The sequence below is a fragment of the Leopardus geoffroyi genome, chromosome B2 (assembly GCF_018350155.1).
Source record: "Leopardus geoffroyi isolate Oge1 chromosome B2, O.geoffroyi_Oge1_pat1.0, whole genome shotgun sequence".
In the NCBI taxonomy this organism is placed as follows: Eukaryota; Metazoa; Chordata; class Mammalia; order Carnivora; family Felidae; genus Leopardus; species Leopardus geoffroyi.
In genome coordinates, this window is record NC_059332.1 from 86,668,004 (window position 1) to 86,684,757 (window position 16,754).

The 16,754-nt window shown below is 35.2% G+C and overlaps 1 protein-coding gene and 1 pseudogene across 5 annotated transcripts in view; one reads left to right on the top strand and one right to left on the bottom strand.

Annotated features, from left to right (window-relative positions):
* Window positions 1-15,953, top strand: part of FUT9 (fucosyltransferase 9) — a 200,918-nt gene extending 184,965 nt beyond the window's left edge. For all 5 annotated transcript variants that reach the window (XM_045499064.1, XM_045499062.1, XM_045499065.1 and 2 more), the window contains 2 exons: window positions 11,854-14,545; window positions 14,785-15,953. In XM_045499064.1, coding sequence (XP_045355020.1) covers window positions 11,862-12,941 — 1,080 coding nt within the window. In that variant the 5' untranslated portion in view covers window positions 11,854-11,861 and the 3' untranslated portion in view covers window positions 12,942-14,545; window positions 14,785-15,953. The remainder of the gene's footprint in view (window positions 1-11,853; window positions 14,546-14,784) is intronic.
* On the bottom strand, window positions 9,692-11,270 carry LOC123608744 (annotated as a pseudogene).
* Window positions 15,954-16,754: the final 801 nt, after the last annotated feature.

The window sequence follows — 16,754 nt, forward strand, 5'->3', positions numbered from 1 at the left end:
GGTACCACGTGAGCCAAGTGATGCTTGGGCTCAGTGTCAGATCTGATTGCTTTAGCTGCAGCAAAAGCAGGTAAATAGAGCTTCTAAGATGAATAAAGACAGTGACTGAGAACTAGTGATTACAAGTAGAAAGAGAAGAGAGCAGATAAAAGATCAAACTAAAAAAGGTTCATCCCTGAATTGGAAAGAAATTTCAAAGAGAGTGAATGTAGAAACCACTCAAGATGAAGAAATTTGCAATGCCGGAAAAATGGCAGTTGGCCAAACAAATGTGTAAAACAGAAATGAAAGGGGGCGAAAAGAGAGACATTTTTGAGCATTTTGGAGTAATATCCCTAAAGATGAAAACACTGCAGAAATAAGTCAGGGAATCCTAGTATGCGCTAGAGTGCATTCTGAGGAATATTCAGAAAAAGCATTGGGACCAAAATCTGGCATATTTTGGTGGTAGCTTTTCCAGTGTTTGGAGGAAATAAAAGAGTCTCACCCATGGAAATACCAGAGATAATATCCAAAGGTCTTTGAGAAAGGTTCACAAACACAAATTTGATAGCATTCCAGAGATCATCAACCTGTGTCTTCTTGCCAAAAAGTAAATGGCATCTCTCCCAAAGACAGGAGGCATTTGGCTCAGATTCTAATGGGGGAAATTGTGGGAACTCAGAGCAGGAATGCCCATGAGAAAGGTTCAGCGGAATGTGAAGTGTCAAAGGAATCTTTGAAAGTGAAGTGATGAATATATAAAGTTTTACAGTGCTTCGAGGCAGAATATAATCTGGTATATAGTATAGAAAGTATGAGACATTTTTATTCTTGTAAAGGATCTTAGCCTAAAAGTCATAGGAAGCAATAAAAGCAAAATAAAACAATAACGAAAACAACTCCCAAAAATAAAACCGTGCAATTTAAATGATAAACATTCAGTGTAGTATTCAGAAGACTTTTGCAGAATCCATATGAGTATCAGGACACTAAACCCCATGATGATTATGTGGAGAACAAATTGTCTTTGAGCCTGACCAAACAGGTCAGTAATAGCCCAATTAGATACCACAATACCTTAATTCTGGGTGGGGTCTATGGCTTAACATAAAGTGAAGAGATATGTTTGATGTTTTAAGAATTTATATATAGTTTTTTTAATCCAAATAATTATGGACATATTTTAAAAGAATCAAGTAATATACTTCATGTCCTGCAGGAATTAAAAAAAGAGGAGAGAAGATAATTAGTTGGGGTTTTGTTGGCTTGCTTGCTTGCTTTGGTTTTGTTGCAGTTATTTGTTTGGATTTGTTTCAAGCACTGAAAAAAATTATAATAAACATACACAAAGAGGAAATTATTGCAAGTTTATGGAGTAGCTCTTAGAGCTAAAGGAATGCCAGAAGAAGGAAGCCCAGGAAGGCGGCACCCCAAGTAGCAACTTGGAGGCAATTAGTAGACTTTACTTAATTGTCTTGTAAGGAAACCCCACTGTGATTAATCAGCCCCAAGATTTTTCCCTCCTGACCCTTCCTTTCAAGTTTCAAAGTCCCAGAAAAAGAGTTTGAATGATCTGGATCCTCTGCTCAACATTGGCTAGGAAAGGGGGAAATATCACTCTCTGTAGTCCCAAAGATTGCACACAGGAGAGGAGAGGTAATATCCCAGGAGGAAATAAGGGCCAGAAGAAGGGAGGCGATCCAGACAGTGAGAAAATGTAAACAGGAAAATAACTCTGCCTATACTTGTACAGCTTCTCAAATCATGTTAAAAGAAACTCACAAGAAATTTTAAAATAGTAGTAATTATTTTCATTTTCATATATCTGCTATAGAATCCTTTAATTATAATATGCTTATAGAGTAATCTTTTGTATAAAGGGTGATACCATGAACAAGTGAAAGACCCTGTTTATAAAATTCTTATATATTTATCCAGATGTTATTAATAATGAGTTATGTTTTAAACTTAGAGGAAATTCTGCATGTGTATGTGTGTGTGTGCATGTGTGTGTGTGTGTGTGTGTGTGTGTGTGGTTCGAAATGGTAATAATTTGGGGCTCCTGGGTGGCTCAGTAGATTCGGCTTCAGACTCTTGGTTTCGGCTCAGGTCATGATCTCACAATTCATGAGTTTGAGTCCCACGTCTGACAGCAGGAGCCTGCTTGGGATTCTTTCTCTCACCCTTTCTTTCAAAATAAATAAATAAACTTTAAAAAAGAAAAGAAGTGCTAATAATTTACATAGAAATAAGAAGGGATCTATGATTCCAAAAGAATTTCGGCTAAGGTAAGAGCTCGGATTCTTGACTATAACAGAGAGTAATAATATAATAGCAAACACTTACATAGTGCTTTTCCTGGTCCAGGCATTATCAGAAGCACTTTACAAATTTTATTTTATTTAAAAGGGAATAAGTCACAATCGGTGACAATTTTTTTCCTTTAACTATTTCTAACTTTATCCACTGATTTTTTTAATGATTCATTTCTTGTCTTTGGGGCTGGTCTGGCTTGATCTGAAGATCCTTAAGTGGATCCAGAGTTCTGTTCCTTTACACATTTTTGCCAAGGATGAAAAGTTTTACTGTATCAGGAATCATTTAATTATGCACCCACACAACAAATAGGGAATATGTGATTGTCAAACATATTGACTCAAGAACTCCTAAGGGCATGAGGGAAATTCTCTTCCAATCCCACATGCCTGCTAGTGTGAGCCAGAGAGGTGGGTTGAAGAATTAGGGGGTGGCTGCAATGTAGGAATAAATCCCAAGTGGCAAGTGACAAACCCAACTGTTCTGTCTTTTAAGTTTTAGGTAGGTATTGAATTCGATTTTAAATATACACTTGTTTCTTTCCATTTGAAATAAGGATTCAACACACACACACACACACACACACACACACACCAAAAAAAAAAAAAAAACTACTATTTCTTGAAGAAGGCTCCTGTTCTCTTTGGTTCACATTTCTCTCCCAATACCTTGAAGTATATTTATGACTTGAGAATCAAACTTGAACCTTTTCTATTCCAAGCTCTCTTCCATTCTTTATCACTCAGTAGAGCATTCCTACAAATGTGAATGAAGGTAGTTTCATGATGGAAAACAGAATCATAGGCACACCAAGTCCCATCAAGTTGCACTTTTACCAAAGATTGTGTTAATTTTTTAATGCCAATGCCTTTAAATTATATTCTTCAATAGTACGGGGACTATTAAAAAAAATTGAAAAGTTTTAACTACATGATTTATTGTTATAATTTGCTTAATGCTATAAATGTATTGGTATCTCAGGTGAGAGCAAAAGTAACACTGCTGTGGGTGCTTTAAAAATAGGTTGTATCGATTAGCAGTTCAAGATGTGTTGGGATCCAACTGAATTTTAGTTATGAGGAGTAGGTGAAAAGGTTCCTGTCAAGGAGATGTCAGTATGGTTCCAAGAGGCAAACTTTTCTGACAGTTTCTGTACAAAGCAGGGGTCACTAAATAACTGCCCCTACTATTCAGTAATTGACCCCGACAGCAATGAAAAGTTGAGGTGAGAGGTATGCAGAGAGTTAACAAGAAGAACCTCAATACAAAAGGTCCAGGAAGCAGAACACAGAAAGGCACACAGTGAAAGGAACATTGTTTCTGCCTAGTGACCAATTTTTTTCTTCTCATTTGGCCAAGAAAAGAGTCATGGGAATTAAAGAGTACTAGATAGATGCCAACTTTGACACGTGATGAAGAGAAGCAAAACTGAGAGATTTTGCTCATTTAGTGGTAAAATACCTGTATGTAACTGTAATGGTAATTATTCTCTAAAGGTTTACTTGTTAAACGCACAAAGACAGCAACTGAGTATATATTTCTTCAGTCACACTTGGTTCATTTTTGTTTATCTAGTTACTAAGAATTTTATCTTGCACATAGTAGGGACTCAGAAATCCACCCATTTGTTCATGCAACATATACAGCACTTATTAAACACCTACTACATTCTGCTGTTGAGGATACAACAGTGAAGAAACAAAGTCTTTCATAGAGTTTACTTTCTGGTATAGTCAAGATAATTACATTCTCTTGCTGCAACCTGAAGAATCAGTAATCATAAAATGTAGTGATCATGCCCCCAACAGGAACCAGATGGCCTGGGTTGTTTGACAGTGTGCTCGGCCACATATGAACTGGGTGACCCTGAGCAAGTTTCTTAACCATTAGAGGACTCAGTTTCTTTATCAATAAAATGGGATTACAGTGAGGATAAGTGTGTATATGTATGTATGTTAACGTCAGTGCTAAGATCAATCTTTGACACTAAGTTTCATATAAGTGTCAGGTTTCTTGTTAAGGGAAATTGCTCTAAATTTAATGCATAGATAAGTACTCCTCAATTATGGAGTAAAAGATAGAGGCCAGAGAAGTCAAGACAATGAAACTTGAGGTGCTAAGTGCATCTCAACAGACTACTGATGTTTGTATTATTCAAAGAAGATTGTAGAAGGCAAGAAATAGCAGAACGCAATGGTTAAGCCAGTTAGTCATATCTCTGGCCCTCAGTTTTCTCATCTGTGAAGAGGTGATAAAAGACCTTCTTGCTAGAGATTCTATGAAGATTAAAGGAAATGATGTGTGCAAAGTGCTTGGCACAAGGCCTAGCTGAGAGTGAGCATTTATTAAATGGAGACTATTAAAGTTGTAACCTTATCATAATGAATTGATATCACTTATGCAGTTTTTGCCAATGCATTTCGATTCAGAAAGCATTTAAGGAAACTTTCAATGAGAACATTTCTAAACACCATTAAACATTGGTGCCATAGGAGGAAAAAAAAACCTAATTGCTGAGTCCAATCATGGATATTAAAGGTTAGTATTACTCCATTAAAGAGGAGATCCTTCTTCCAGTAAATTTTCTCAGTCTGTAGATCCCAAGATCTAGAAAAAATTCAAAGATTGTCCAAATATTTAAATTTATAAAGTGGGATAAAATGTACATGAACCTACAAAAACCTATTCTTGAATTGTGTCATAATATATTTTTAATAATCTTTATTGCAAAATGTTTGTATTTTTACATCTGTGTTCATAAATGAAATACTTTTTTTAACTTTTTATATTTTCTTTTGGTAATAGGGTAATAATTGGCTTCATATAATGAGTTAAGCTTCTTTGCTTATTTTTCTGTTTATTAGATTTTTTTTAATAAATGACAGTAGTATTCTCTAGTCATTGAAATGTTGATATCACTCCTACAAATCATCTAGGTCTGCTGTTTGTTTTCAGTTACCATTTATCAATTCCACTTTTCTAACTGCTATTTGTTTAATAAGAATTTCTTATTAAAATTGGCATTTTTCTTATTTTTGTATTTGTGTAGATATATAACCATTTCATCAGTTTTTCAAATTCATGAATGTAAAATTACTCAATATAGTCATTTCTTATTGTTTTATGTTACATCAAGAATCATTTACTCTTTTTGATATTTAAAATGAACTTCTTAAAAAATATAAAATAAATTTAATTTCTTTTTTCTTAATTGTTCTTGCCTGGGGTTCATCTTAGTATTTTTTCCAGTTTTATTGAGTTATAATTGACATACAATGCTTTATGAGTTTAAGGTATACAACATAATAATTTGATATATGTAGATATTGCAAAACTATTACTACAATGAGTTTACTTAACATTCATCACCTCACATAGTTAATGTGATGTTAGTAATCACCTCAAATTTCTGCTCTCAATTTTAATTTCAATCCCTATCTTAATTTTTTACTTCTTATTTATTTAGCTTTGGATCATTTTTCTTTGTCCACTTTATTCAGTTGACCAATTTATTAATTTCCCCAAAACTGTGCAAACCTGGTAATTTCCTTTAAAGTAGTATTTTAAGTACATTCCACAAAATTTGACATGTAGTACCATGTCATTTAGTTATAAAGAGTTGAGATTTCATTCATATTCCTTTCTGGTTATCTCTTTAACTCAGGGGTTAATTAATAGTTTCTGGGGGCACCTGGGTAGTTCAGTCCATTGAGCATCCAACTCTTGATTTTGGCTCAAGTCGTGTTCTCAGTCCTGAGTCTGAGCCCTGCATTGGGCTCCATGTTGAGCTTGGAGCCTGCTTGGGATTCTCTCTCTTTCCCTCTCTCTGCCCTTCCCCCATTCATGTTCTTTCTCACCAAATAAATAAAACATTTATAAGTCAGTCAGAGAAAAGACAGATATCATATGTTTTCACTCATGTGGAATTTGAGAAACACAAGGGAAGGAAAAATAAGATAATACAGAGGGAGGCAAACCATAGGAGACTTTTAAATACAGAGAACAAACTGAGGGTTGATGGAGGGTAAGTTGGTGGGGGAATGGGTTAAGTAGGGTGGTGACAGGCATTGTGGAGGGAACTTTTTGGGATGAGCACTGGGTGTCACATGGAAGAGATGAATTACTGGGTTCTATTCCTGAAGCCATGACAACACTGTAACTTGAATTTAAATTAAAAAAAAAAAAAAGGTACAGATTTCCTGGGGATGTCAGGTATAGCATGGTGACTATAGTAAATAATACTGTATCATATATTTGAAAGTTGCTAAAAGAGTAGATCTTAAAAGTTCTCAACACAAGAAAAAAAGGTATATATATGTGGGATATATGTGGTGCTCATTTCATTGTACAGTTGACCTTAAACAATGCAGAAGTTACGGGTGTTGAAAATCCACATAAAATTTTTGACTCCCCAAAAGCTTAACTACTAATAGCCTGCAGTTGACTATAAGCCTTACTGATAACATAAATAGTTGACTAACACATATTTTGTATGTTATATGTATTATATACTGTATTTTTACAATAAAGTAAGTTAGAGGGAAAAAATATTATTAAGAAAATCACAAGGAAGAGAAAAATGCACTTACAGTACTGTAAAAAAATCTGCATAGAAGTGAACTTGTGCAATTCAAACCTGTGTGGTTTAAGGGTCAACTGTATATTATTATGTTGTACACCTGGAATTAATATAATATTATATGTTAATTATACCTCAAAAATGAAACCAAACAAAAAACAAATCCAAGTATATGCTATTTATAAGAAATATACCTAAAGCAACAAATTTTTAAATGACAAAAATAATACATAAAAATAAACATTTAAAAATAGTTTCTGGGGGCGCCTGGGTGGCTCAGTCAGTTAAGCAACTGACTTCGGCTCAGGTCATGATCTCACGGTTCGTGGGTTCAAGCCCCGCATCGGGCTCTGTGCTGACAGCTCGGAGCCTGGAGCCTGCTTCAGATTCTGTGTCTCCCTCTCTCTCGGCCCCTCCCCCACTTGTGCTCTGTCTCTCTCTCTCTCTCTCAAAAATAAATAAAATGTAAAAAAAAAATTTTTTTAAATAAATAAATAAATAAAATAAAAATAGTTTCTGGACATAGTTGGTAGACACTTATTTTCCTTTTGTTATTGACTGGATAGCTAACTTTGATGGTAAGTCTCAGTCTTTGATTCCAAAATTTGTCCTAAGAGTGCTCCAGAGTACAATATCCAGAATCTTTGGATGCACAAAATCAAGCTTTACTACATAGCAAATGTCATATGCTTTCAAAAAAAGCCATATAAAAAAAAATGTGATTTTTTAAATGTTCACATAAATTTAGGTAATTAAATAAAGAACAATTTCTCCCTTTTTTTCTGGAAGGAAACATCTAGTGTTTCTTTTTTTTTTCCCCCAGTATTGTTACTTATTCCTTCCATAAGAAAAGCCTCTAATTAATCAAACAAACTATAATTTCTAACCAATTTTTACTTCTAATTAAACAAAAATCAAGAACAAACAAAAAAGTAAAATCCCACACCCATGAAAGGCATAATCAAAGCAGACTTCAATACTTGTCAACTATTTGGGAAAAGCAGTAAAATTTATTGTACTAAAGGAGAGGTTACCCTTTAATGAACCCCAAATTTAGAGAACTTATGTAGCATTCCCATGACTAAAAATAAATAAATATAAATAAGGGAAGAGATACATATATTACTAAAAATTCGAGTCTATTCTATTTAATTGGGAGTATTTTGGCAGAAACTCTAATAAACATGATGACTGACAGTGTGGCTTGGGACTACAAAAAGCAGCTTTTTACCAAAGTTAAATTTCAACTGGTTTTACAATCACATTTAGTCTGGGAGCTTAGGATAAGGACTTAGGGTGATCTCACTGTATAGTCTGTGATTTTATGAAATATTTTAATTCAAACATTTGAGCTATAGTTTAGAGTACCTGTAACATTTTTAAAAAACCACAGAATGTTAATTTTGGACAACTTTTATGAAAGTAAAAATCCTTAAAAAATTCTAAAGCCATAGAAAATCAGTCTGGATGTATTTTAATTGTGGAGAAAAAATAATAGGATTTTAAACTATCAAATCTATTTCTTTCCTATGAACACAGTATATATCTTTTTCCTTGAAACAATTTTGAAGCCAGTCAACACCCAAATATAAAAATATTATTCCTATCTCAATTGAAAATTTAATGAATCAATAATATTATCTTAGCCAACAACATGGTAAACTGCATTATGACAGATACATAAAATTGATACGGAAATCATCTAAAAGCTTTGAAATATTGGAACTGAAGGCTTTCTGCATTTATAAATCAATGACTTTTGTGTGAGACGGACTAAGCTATTTAAAACACTGTAGTATCTTAAAATCTGTAACAAAAGGGAAAAACTACTAACACTAGTTTTTATTTTTTTTATTTTTTTAATATAATTTATTGTCAAATTGGCTTACATACAACACTCAGTGCTCATCCCAACAAGTGCTCTCCTCAATGCCCATCACCCAATACTAGTTTTTAAAACTCACAAGTTAGGGGCACCTGGGTGGCTCATTGATTAAGCATCCGACTTCATCTCAGCTCATGATCTCACGGTCTGTGAGTTCGAGCCCAGTGTAGGGCTCTGTGCTGACAGCTCAGAGCCTGGAGCCTGCTGCAGATTCTGTGTCTCCCTGTCTCTCTGCCCCTACCCTGCTTTCACTCTGTCTCTCTCTTGAAAATAAATAAACATTAAAAATTTTTTTAAAAAACCTCACAAGTTCTAATAATACAAATCAAATTTGTCACTTTGCTGATTTTTAATTTATACCTACAATATAAATTACAACTACGTACAGCATTACAATACCATCTAAAGGAAAACAGTGATGTATAAAATATTTATGATAAATAGAATTATTGCATTAGGGTCTTTTCTTAAAAACCAAAGTCATCAAATCCATTAATGTCATATTAAACATAAACAATTCCAGTTCAAATTAGAGGAAATGTATACCAATACCAGCTTCTGCCAACAAAAATAAAGAAAGCCCTCCAGTTTGTCTGATTTAAGTCAGATAATCATGGAAACAAAAGAATATTTAAAATTATTTATTTTGTCATTACGCATAGCAAAGGAAAGCATCACAGACTTCTTTCCTACCATAAAACTATTTACACCCATTTACTTAAAATTTTTTAATGTTTATTTATTTTGGAGAGAGACAGACAGAATGCGAGCGGGGAAGGGGCAGAGAGCGATAGACACAGAATCTAAAGTAGGCTCCAGGCTTTGAGCTGTCAGCATGGAGCCCAATACGGCGCTCAAATTCATGAAACGCGAGATCATGACCTGAGCCGAAGTCGGCCGCTTAACCCACTGAGCCATCCAGGCACCCCTACACCCATTTATTTAGTTAGAAACACTAGCTAGAAGAGGTACTGGTGTATTCCATTTGTAATATTTTCTCTACAGCAAACAATTGCCTTACACTTGGAGCATGTTGAAAAAACTATTGCCTCAGGGGTCTTTTTCTTTCCTTTGAGTCTCAATCACTGAGATCTCGAGGTACTCTGAGAGAATCCTGGTGTCCTAGATGGTCTGATGAATGCATTAAAATCAAACACTGTGTTTTTGTACTCTTGAAAATACTCTTAAATCCCTCGAAATGTTGCTTGAGTTGTGGAGCTCATATTTCTCCTCCTGGCACTATGACATGTGAAGAGCACTTGTTATGAAAGCTTCGCACCAATTTTGTATTGTTCCTTCTTCATCAGCCACTGTGCCTCCTTTTCCATTTTCTTCCTTTATTTTCTCTGTCTGCCATCTTGTGCTGCCTCAGAACTTCTTCCGCTTGCCAGGCTGCATCTTCTTCTCCTTCCCATGCGTTGGTATTTTCCTGCCAGGTATCCAAGTTGCCTAATTCAGGAGACTGACGAATAAAAGGCACATATTGTGTAGGTGTAAATCTACTAAAGAAACCTGTGCTACCATCTGGGAGGCCAAAATGTAATGGTTCTCTCTTCTTAATAATGATTCTGCGTTTTCCTTATAGTTGGTGTCATGTCTTGAAAATAGTCAGGTTCCAGTTGTTCCACAGTATTTTGTTATGTCATCACATCCCCATTCCCTCCTTCAATCTACACTTGTGGGTGTATCTTCATCCCAGGACGTCCACTCCTCAACATCTGTCTGTTTAGGAACCGACGAATAATCAACTGCAGTTGGCAAAGTTATTTGGTCTCCACTTAACTTCCGTCTACTGCCAGATCCGCATGTTAATCTCTTTAGGAATGAAAATAGTGTTGTCGGGCAAGTGCAAACTTTAAATAACTGAAACTGTGTGATAGCCATGGTGGGAATCAAAACCTGCCCCTCCCCCTCCCCCTCCCCAGGAGAGGCTCCCAGCTGCCCTGGTGCCAGGCATGCACACAAGGCCACATCTAATGTTTCTAAACTAGTTTTGATCAAGATTTCAAAATATTTTAGTGAATCTGAAATCGTTAGGCCACATTATTTTGGTGAGAAGAATAATGAGCTTCCGAGGATCAGTAAGAATTTGATCAAAAGACAGTTTTGTAAACATATTACATATCTTATCTTTGTGTTCATATTCATAAGACGTGAATGTCAAAGAGGAAAAACCTTAAAGATTCTTGTATTTAAAAAAGTTTTCAAAAAGCTTTGATTCATCTTTTTAGTTTCAATCTACTATGATTCACAAGATCAATGCTGTTCTCCGTGGAATATATTTTGAGAATCCATTTATCTTTATTAACTAATGACATTTTAATGCTAAAAAAGAAAAAACCAAAAAGCTTGTTTTAATGACCCAATACCATGTAAGTGAGAATGCCTAGTAGATCCTGGGTGTACTAACAGATTACTAAAAGTAAACAGGAAAAATGGTAAGAAAAAGTAAACATTTAAAGTTAAACAAGAAGTTTTAATTTATCAAATTTTTGTTGTCAGTGTACTTAAATAAAAGACAAAACGAAACAAAGTAAAAAAGCGGATATCAAACCAAAAGTTGCTATTTTTTACAGGATGACTTGTGACTCACTTCGGACAGTGAAGGTAACATGCCAAGAATTCCATCTGAACTACAAAGTTGTATCACAAACTCTAAAAGCACACTAGTGAATAAGTGATTATATTAACTAGGGAATGTTCACAAATCTGATGTGGTGTCAAAGTACTAAAGATTTTAGTCATACCTTCAGTGGTGACAGTCTTTGTTATGTCATTTTTGTAGACGCAAATAAAAATATAACAGGTAAGGATGGCATTGAAAAAGATGTAACTCAGCTTGAAGATATGCTGGTACTTTTATAACAAATTCTGATTTATTATTTTTAGAGTTCAGGGGAAACTTCCTTTTAAAAGCAGTTTCTTGGCTTAACAAAAGCTCTAATTCTCTCAATGGTTTAATAACACTGAAAAAGGAAAAGGCAATTGATTTTGTGATTAAGTGTATTTTGAGATGTACCCCTTGTTGATCTCCAATTATGGTTAACATTTTGTCACTACCCCTCCCTATCTTTCTCTTTCTGTTTCACAGAAAAAATTATGACATCAGCATCCAAAGGAATTCTCCGCCCATTTTTAATTGTCTGCATTATCCTGGGTTGTTTCATGGCATGTCTGCTCATTTACATCAAGCCCACCAACAGCTGGATCTTCAGTCCAATGGAGTCAGCCAGCTCAGTGCTAAAAATGAAAAACTTCTTCTCCACCAAAACTGATTATTTTAATGAAACTACTATCCTGATTTGGGTGTGGCCATTTGGGCAGACCTTTGACCTTACATCTTGCCAAACAATGTTCAACATCCAAGGATGCCATCTTACCACAGACCGTTCCCTATACAACAAATCTCATGCGGTTCTGATCCATCACCGAGACATCAGTTGGGATCTGACTAACTTACCTCAGCAGGCTAGGCCACCCTTCCAGAAATGGATTTGGATGAATTTGGAATCACCAACCCACACGCCCCAAAAGAGTGGCATTGAGCACCTGTTCAACTTGACTCTGACTTACCGCCGTGACTCAGATATCCAAGTGCCTTATGGCTTCTTGACGGTGAGCACAAACCCCTTCGTGTTTGAAGTGCCGAGCAAAGAGAAGTTAGTGTGCTGGGTTGTAAGTAACTGGAATCCTGAGCATGCGAGGGTCAAGTATTACAATGAGCTGAGCAAAAGCATTGAAATCCATACATACGGGCAAGCATTTGGAGAGTATGTGAATGATAAAAATTTGATTCCTACCATATCTACTTGCAAATTTTATCTGTCTTTTGAAAACTCAATCCACAAAGATTACATCACAGAAAAGCTCTACAATGCTTTTCTAGCCGGCTCTGTCCCTGTTGTTCTGGGGCCGTCTAGGGAAAATTATGAGAATTATATTCCAGCAGATTCATTCATTCATGTGGAAGATTATAACTCTCCCAGTGAGCTCGCAAAATATCTGAAAGAAGTTGACAAAAACAATAAGTTATACCTTAGTTACTTTAACTGGAGGAAGGATTTCACAGTAAACCTTCCACGATTTTGGGAATCACATGCATGCTTGGCTTGTGATCATGTGAAAAGGCATCAAGAATATAAATCTGTGGGTAATTTAGAGAAATGGTTTTGGAATTAAAGTTTTCCATCATTTGCACACTTGGAGAAATTATTTTGATGAGCTATCATCCAAGTTTTGAGGATAAGAAGAGAGACAACATTCTGCTTTTGTGTCACAATTTATTTTTATCACTCTCTCTTGGGTAACATGTATATTTTGATGGAGATTTTTGAGAGCTCAGCATTAGCAATCACTCCCTTTGGTTTTAAAGTATCCTGTATATACCTAATTATGTGCACTGAAAGTTAATTTATTCTTTGCTACCATTTGTAAACATTGTTTTCCACATTTTGGTAGTTGTTTGTAATGTAAGTTTGTGATATGATTGTTGTTTCTACATTGGTCAGCTGTTTAATCTATTTGGGAAATGAAGATGCACACTTAAAATATGAAATATTTTCACTAAATATCATAATTTCTAGTTCCAACTTTGCATAATGTAACAAAGGAAAAGCATTGGTAATTGAGTTCTAACCTCTTTGACTTTGAAGTGAACAAAGTGTATAACTGCCTCTATTTGATCTATTTTTTACCTGTTTACCACATTTTTTGTGAAGGAAAAATTATTCATATAATGAATAAGAAAGAGACTGAAGCAGAACTGTTTTATTCAGGAAACTAGTAGACTTCTCATTTATTTTCATTAAGCTGTCTTGCAAATGCAGCTACCTGTTCTCATGATCTTAAGTTAAATTATTCAAGTATTTTTACATATCCAATTTGGGGGGACTTCTAGAACCTGGGAAATAATCCTGACAACACTTAAGAATATCTAAGACAGTTCTCTTCCCAGTCCTAACACTCGTTATTATAATAAAGCAAACAATTTCCCCAAATAACAAAGGAAAAGGATGTGTACAGATAAAAATCATATTTATACATGGTACATTTATGTACAATTTTGAATAACATATCAATTTACCATATTTGTTCCCTAGCCCCAATATTTAAAAGTTTCTATTTGCCATACAGACAGTCACATAGAAAAACATTTCAGAGGTTTGTCCTATCATTTAAAATAACTTAGATAAAATTATCATTAAGTTGTAAATGTAAGATGTTAAACATAATAAAAGGGGGGAATCTATAGAAAATACAATGCTAACATGGAGTAAGATCTCAATGCATATTTATTGAATGAATCAATGATTGTCATTGAAAGTCATGAGAAATTTTTGTTTCCATGGAGTAACAGTTCTAGCCTAGAAATATTAACTGGAGATGATGTTTTATATTTCATTTTAGTAATTATTCATATACAGCATACATGACCATGGCTATGAGGGCTTTACAGAACCAAAATAAATGTTTCATTACTCTAAGTTTTTGGAAAAATTCATCCCTGAATCTCCAGTTGCTATACAGCATTTTTCCTCTGTAAGGTTAAGGACTGGATATAAGCAGAAATTATTAGTAGGTGAGAAAAGATGGGATGTTAAGGAAAGCATTTCCCAAAAGACTCTTTAATGACTCTATTCCATTCAGGCCAAAAACCCAACAAAAGAATTGGGATGTTCTGATGACATCCATTTGGATCTAATTCTAATTGTCCTGCTACATGTCAACATTAGCAGTTGAACACAAATCCACAATCTTCTACATCAAATGAAAGTCAGATAGAGGTTGGGGCGCCTGGGTGGCTCAGTCGGTTGAGTGTCCGACTTCAGCTCAGGTCATGATCTCACGGTCCGTGAGTTCGAGCCCCGCGTCGGGTTCTGGGCTGATGGCCCAGAGCCTGGAGCCTGCTTCCGATTCTGTGTCTCCCTCTCTCTCTGCTCCTCCCCTGTTCATGCTGTCTCTCTCTGTCTCAAAAATAAATAAACGTTAAAAAAAATTTAAAAAAAAAGAAAGTCAGATAGAGGCAAACTTCAGTTCAGTAAGTACTCCAGACTCCCTTGTGTACGAATGGGCTCTCTGGAACACTAGAAGGATTGGAACAGAGGAAGATTCCTGCATTAGATGGAGAAATGTTTGATCCTCAAGTTCATTTCTTACCCATGTTGAACAGGTCTTTTGTGTCAGGCAACACCCTAACCAGAGATAAAGATGAGCAAGGTACTATCACTGCCCTATAGGAGCTTACAATTCAGTGGAGAGATACACAGAAGCTTTCTTTGAGCCTATGTTTATGCACATACTACTCTCAATGGAGTTGATTTGAGTCACTGCTGATTTAATGAAAATGAGGTAGCAAATTTCCCCAGTTGCTTAGGGATTTGACGTATTTCTGAGCTGCAAACTTTGTTTACTCATTTGATCCAGTTTTGCTTCCCTCCATATTATCTCTTCTAACCACACTGCATCAAGAAATAGTATGTTTGTGTGGATGCCCTCTTACATAAGAACAGATCTCCACCCACATTTATTTCATCATGTTAAAACAGTCTAATTCATATATTTACACTTACTTTGTTATCTTTTGGGCCTGTAAAAAGCATAGGGATCTAAACAGGATGCCTGGCTAACAAGTTTAGCAAGCATCTGCTTCTTCAAAAGCAGAAATGCATTCATCGTCATGACAACCCATCTTTGTTATGGTGGGTGCTCATGATTTCAAAGAACTGATAAACCTGAACACATCGCCTCTCTTGTCAACTTGAACTTGGTCTCTTTTGTAGACTGTCTATGATCACCTGTTGATAATGTGATCCAAGCCAAGGTAATAACACCAAGTGACTAACTGGCACATCTGTCTGTTGAAAACCTGTTACCGACTCCCAGAAGTTTAACTTTTCTTAATTTGAAGTGCCAAAATGAACGAGTCAACTTACCCCATCCGTTATGGGCCCATTTATCCATAGGTTTTAGGGCTAGATGGCATTATAGCAATGTTTACACGCCAATTCCTTTATTCTACTTATGAGTAAATCAGATCCAGAGATAATATTTATGAAAGAAACATGTTCACACACACCTATCACACACACACACACACACACACACACACACACACAGCTACTGCCATGGCCAAGATTGGAATGTAAAGGTGCTGTATCTTTTAATTCTATATTCTTTTCTTCGAATTCTCACCTAACAAAAGAAGTATGTTGCAACTCCTAAAAATGTGAATGCCTTATTGGTATAAGTAGGGCCTGTGGAATGGTATACTCTATGTGGAAGCACTTTGACTTTTGAAAAAGTACACAGTAAATAAGATAACAAACTTGTTAGCATTCTTTCTGTCTTAAATATTTTAGGAGTTGTGCTTGGACAGAAGGAAATGGGCTTTCACCACATGTTAAGTGAAATGCAACCCTCACGATGGTATATGGTTCTCAGACACTTTTTAAATAAATCCTGTGGATTGTAACTCTTTTAAAGGATATCTCATGGTGAAAGATATTGATTCAACAAAATTAACTTGCCATTGGTTATAGAAACAAATAATTATGCCAGAGGATAAACTGTGGATATAAAAAGAGAATAAACCATTTAAAAAGTTTTATTCCAAAATATCAAAAATCTGTTACTTTCAATGGTCTGAATATTTAAATGTTAATTATTGTAAGACTTACTGGTAAGAATATATAAATAGTAATCATTATAGGTATTTGCAGTAAGAATGTATAATGAATTCTTCATACCCAGCAGTATTATACTGAATTAGTATTATACTGAATTAGTCTGAAAAAAGACATGACAGTCATATTCTATGACAGCCATAAATTTTACAATATGAAACAGCAACAGGAAAAAAAAGTTATCCTAGTGGGAAACCAATATCAGCTAAAATTTGTGCATGTACTACATAAGTCCTGATAATCCTAGAATGTGCAGAAATGTTTTCTGTTGTGAGGGCTTAGAAAGCTTAGAGCACTTGAGGTGTGAAGT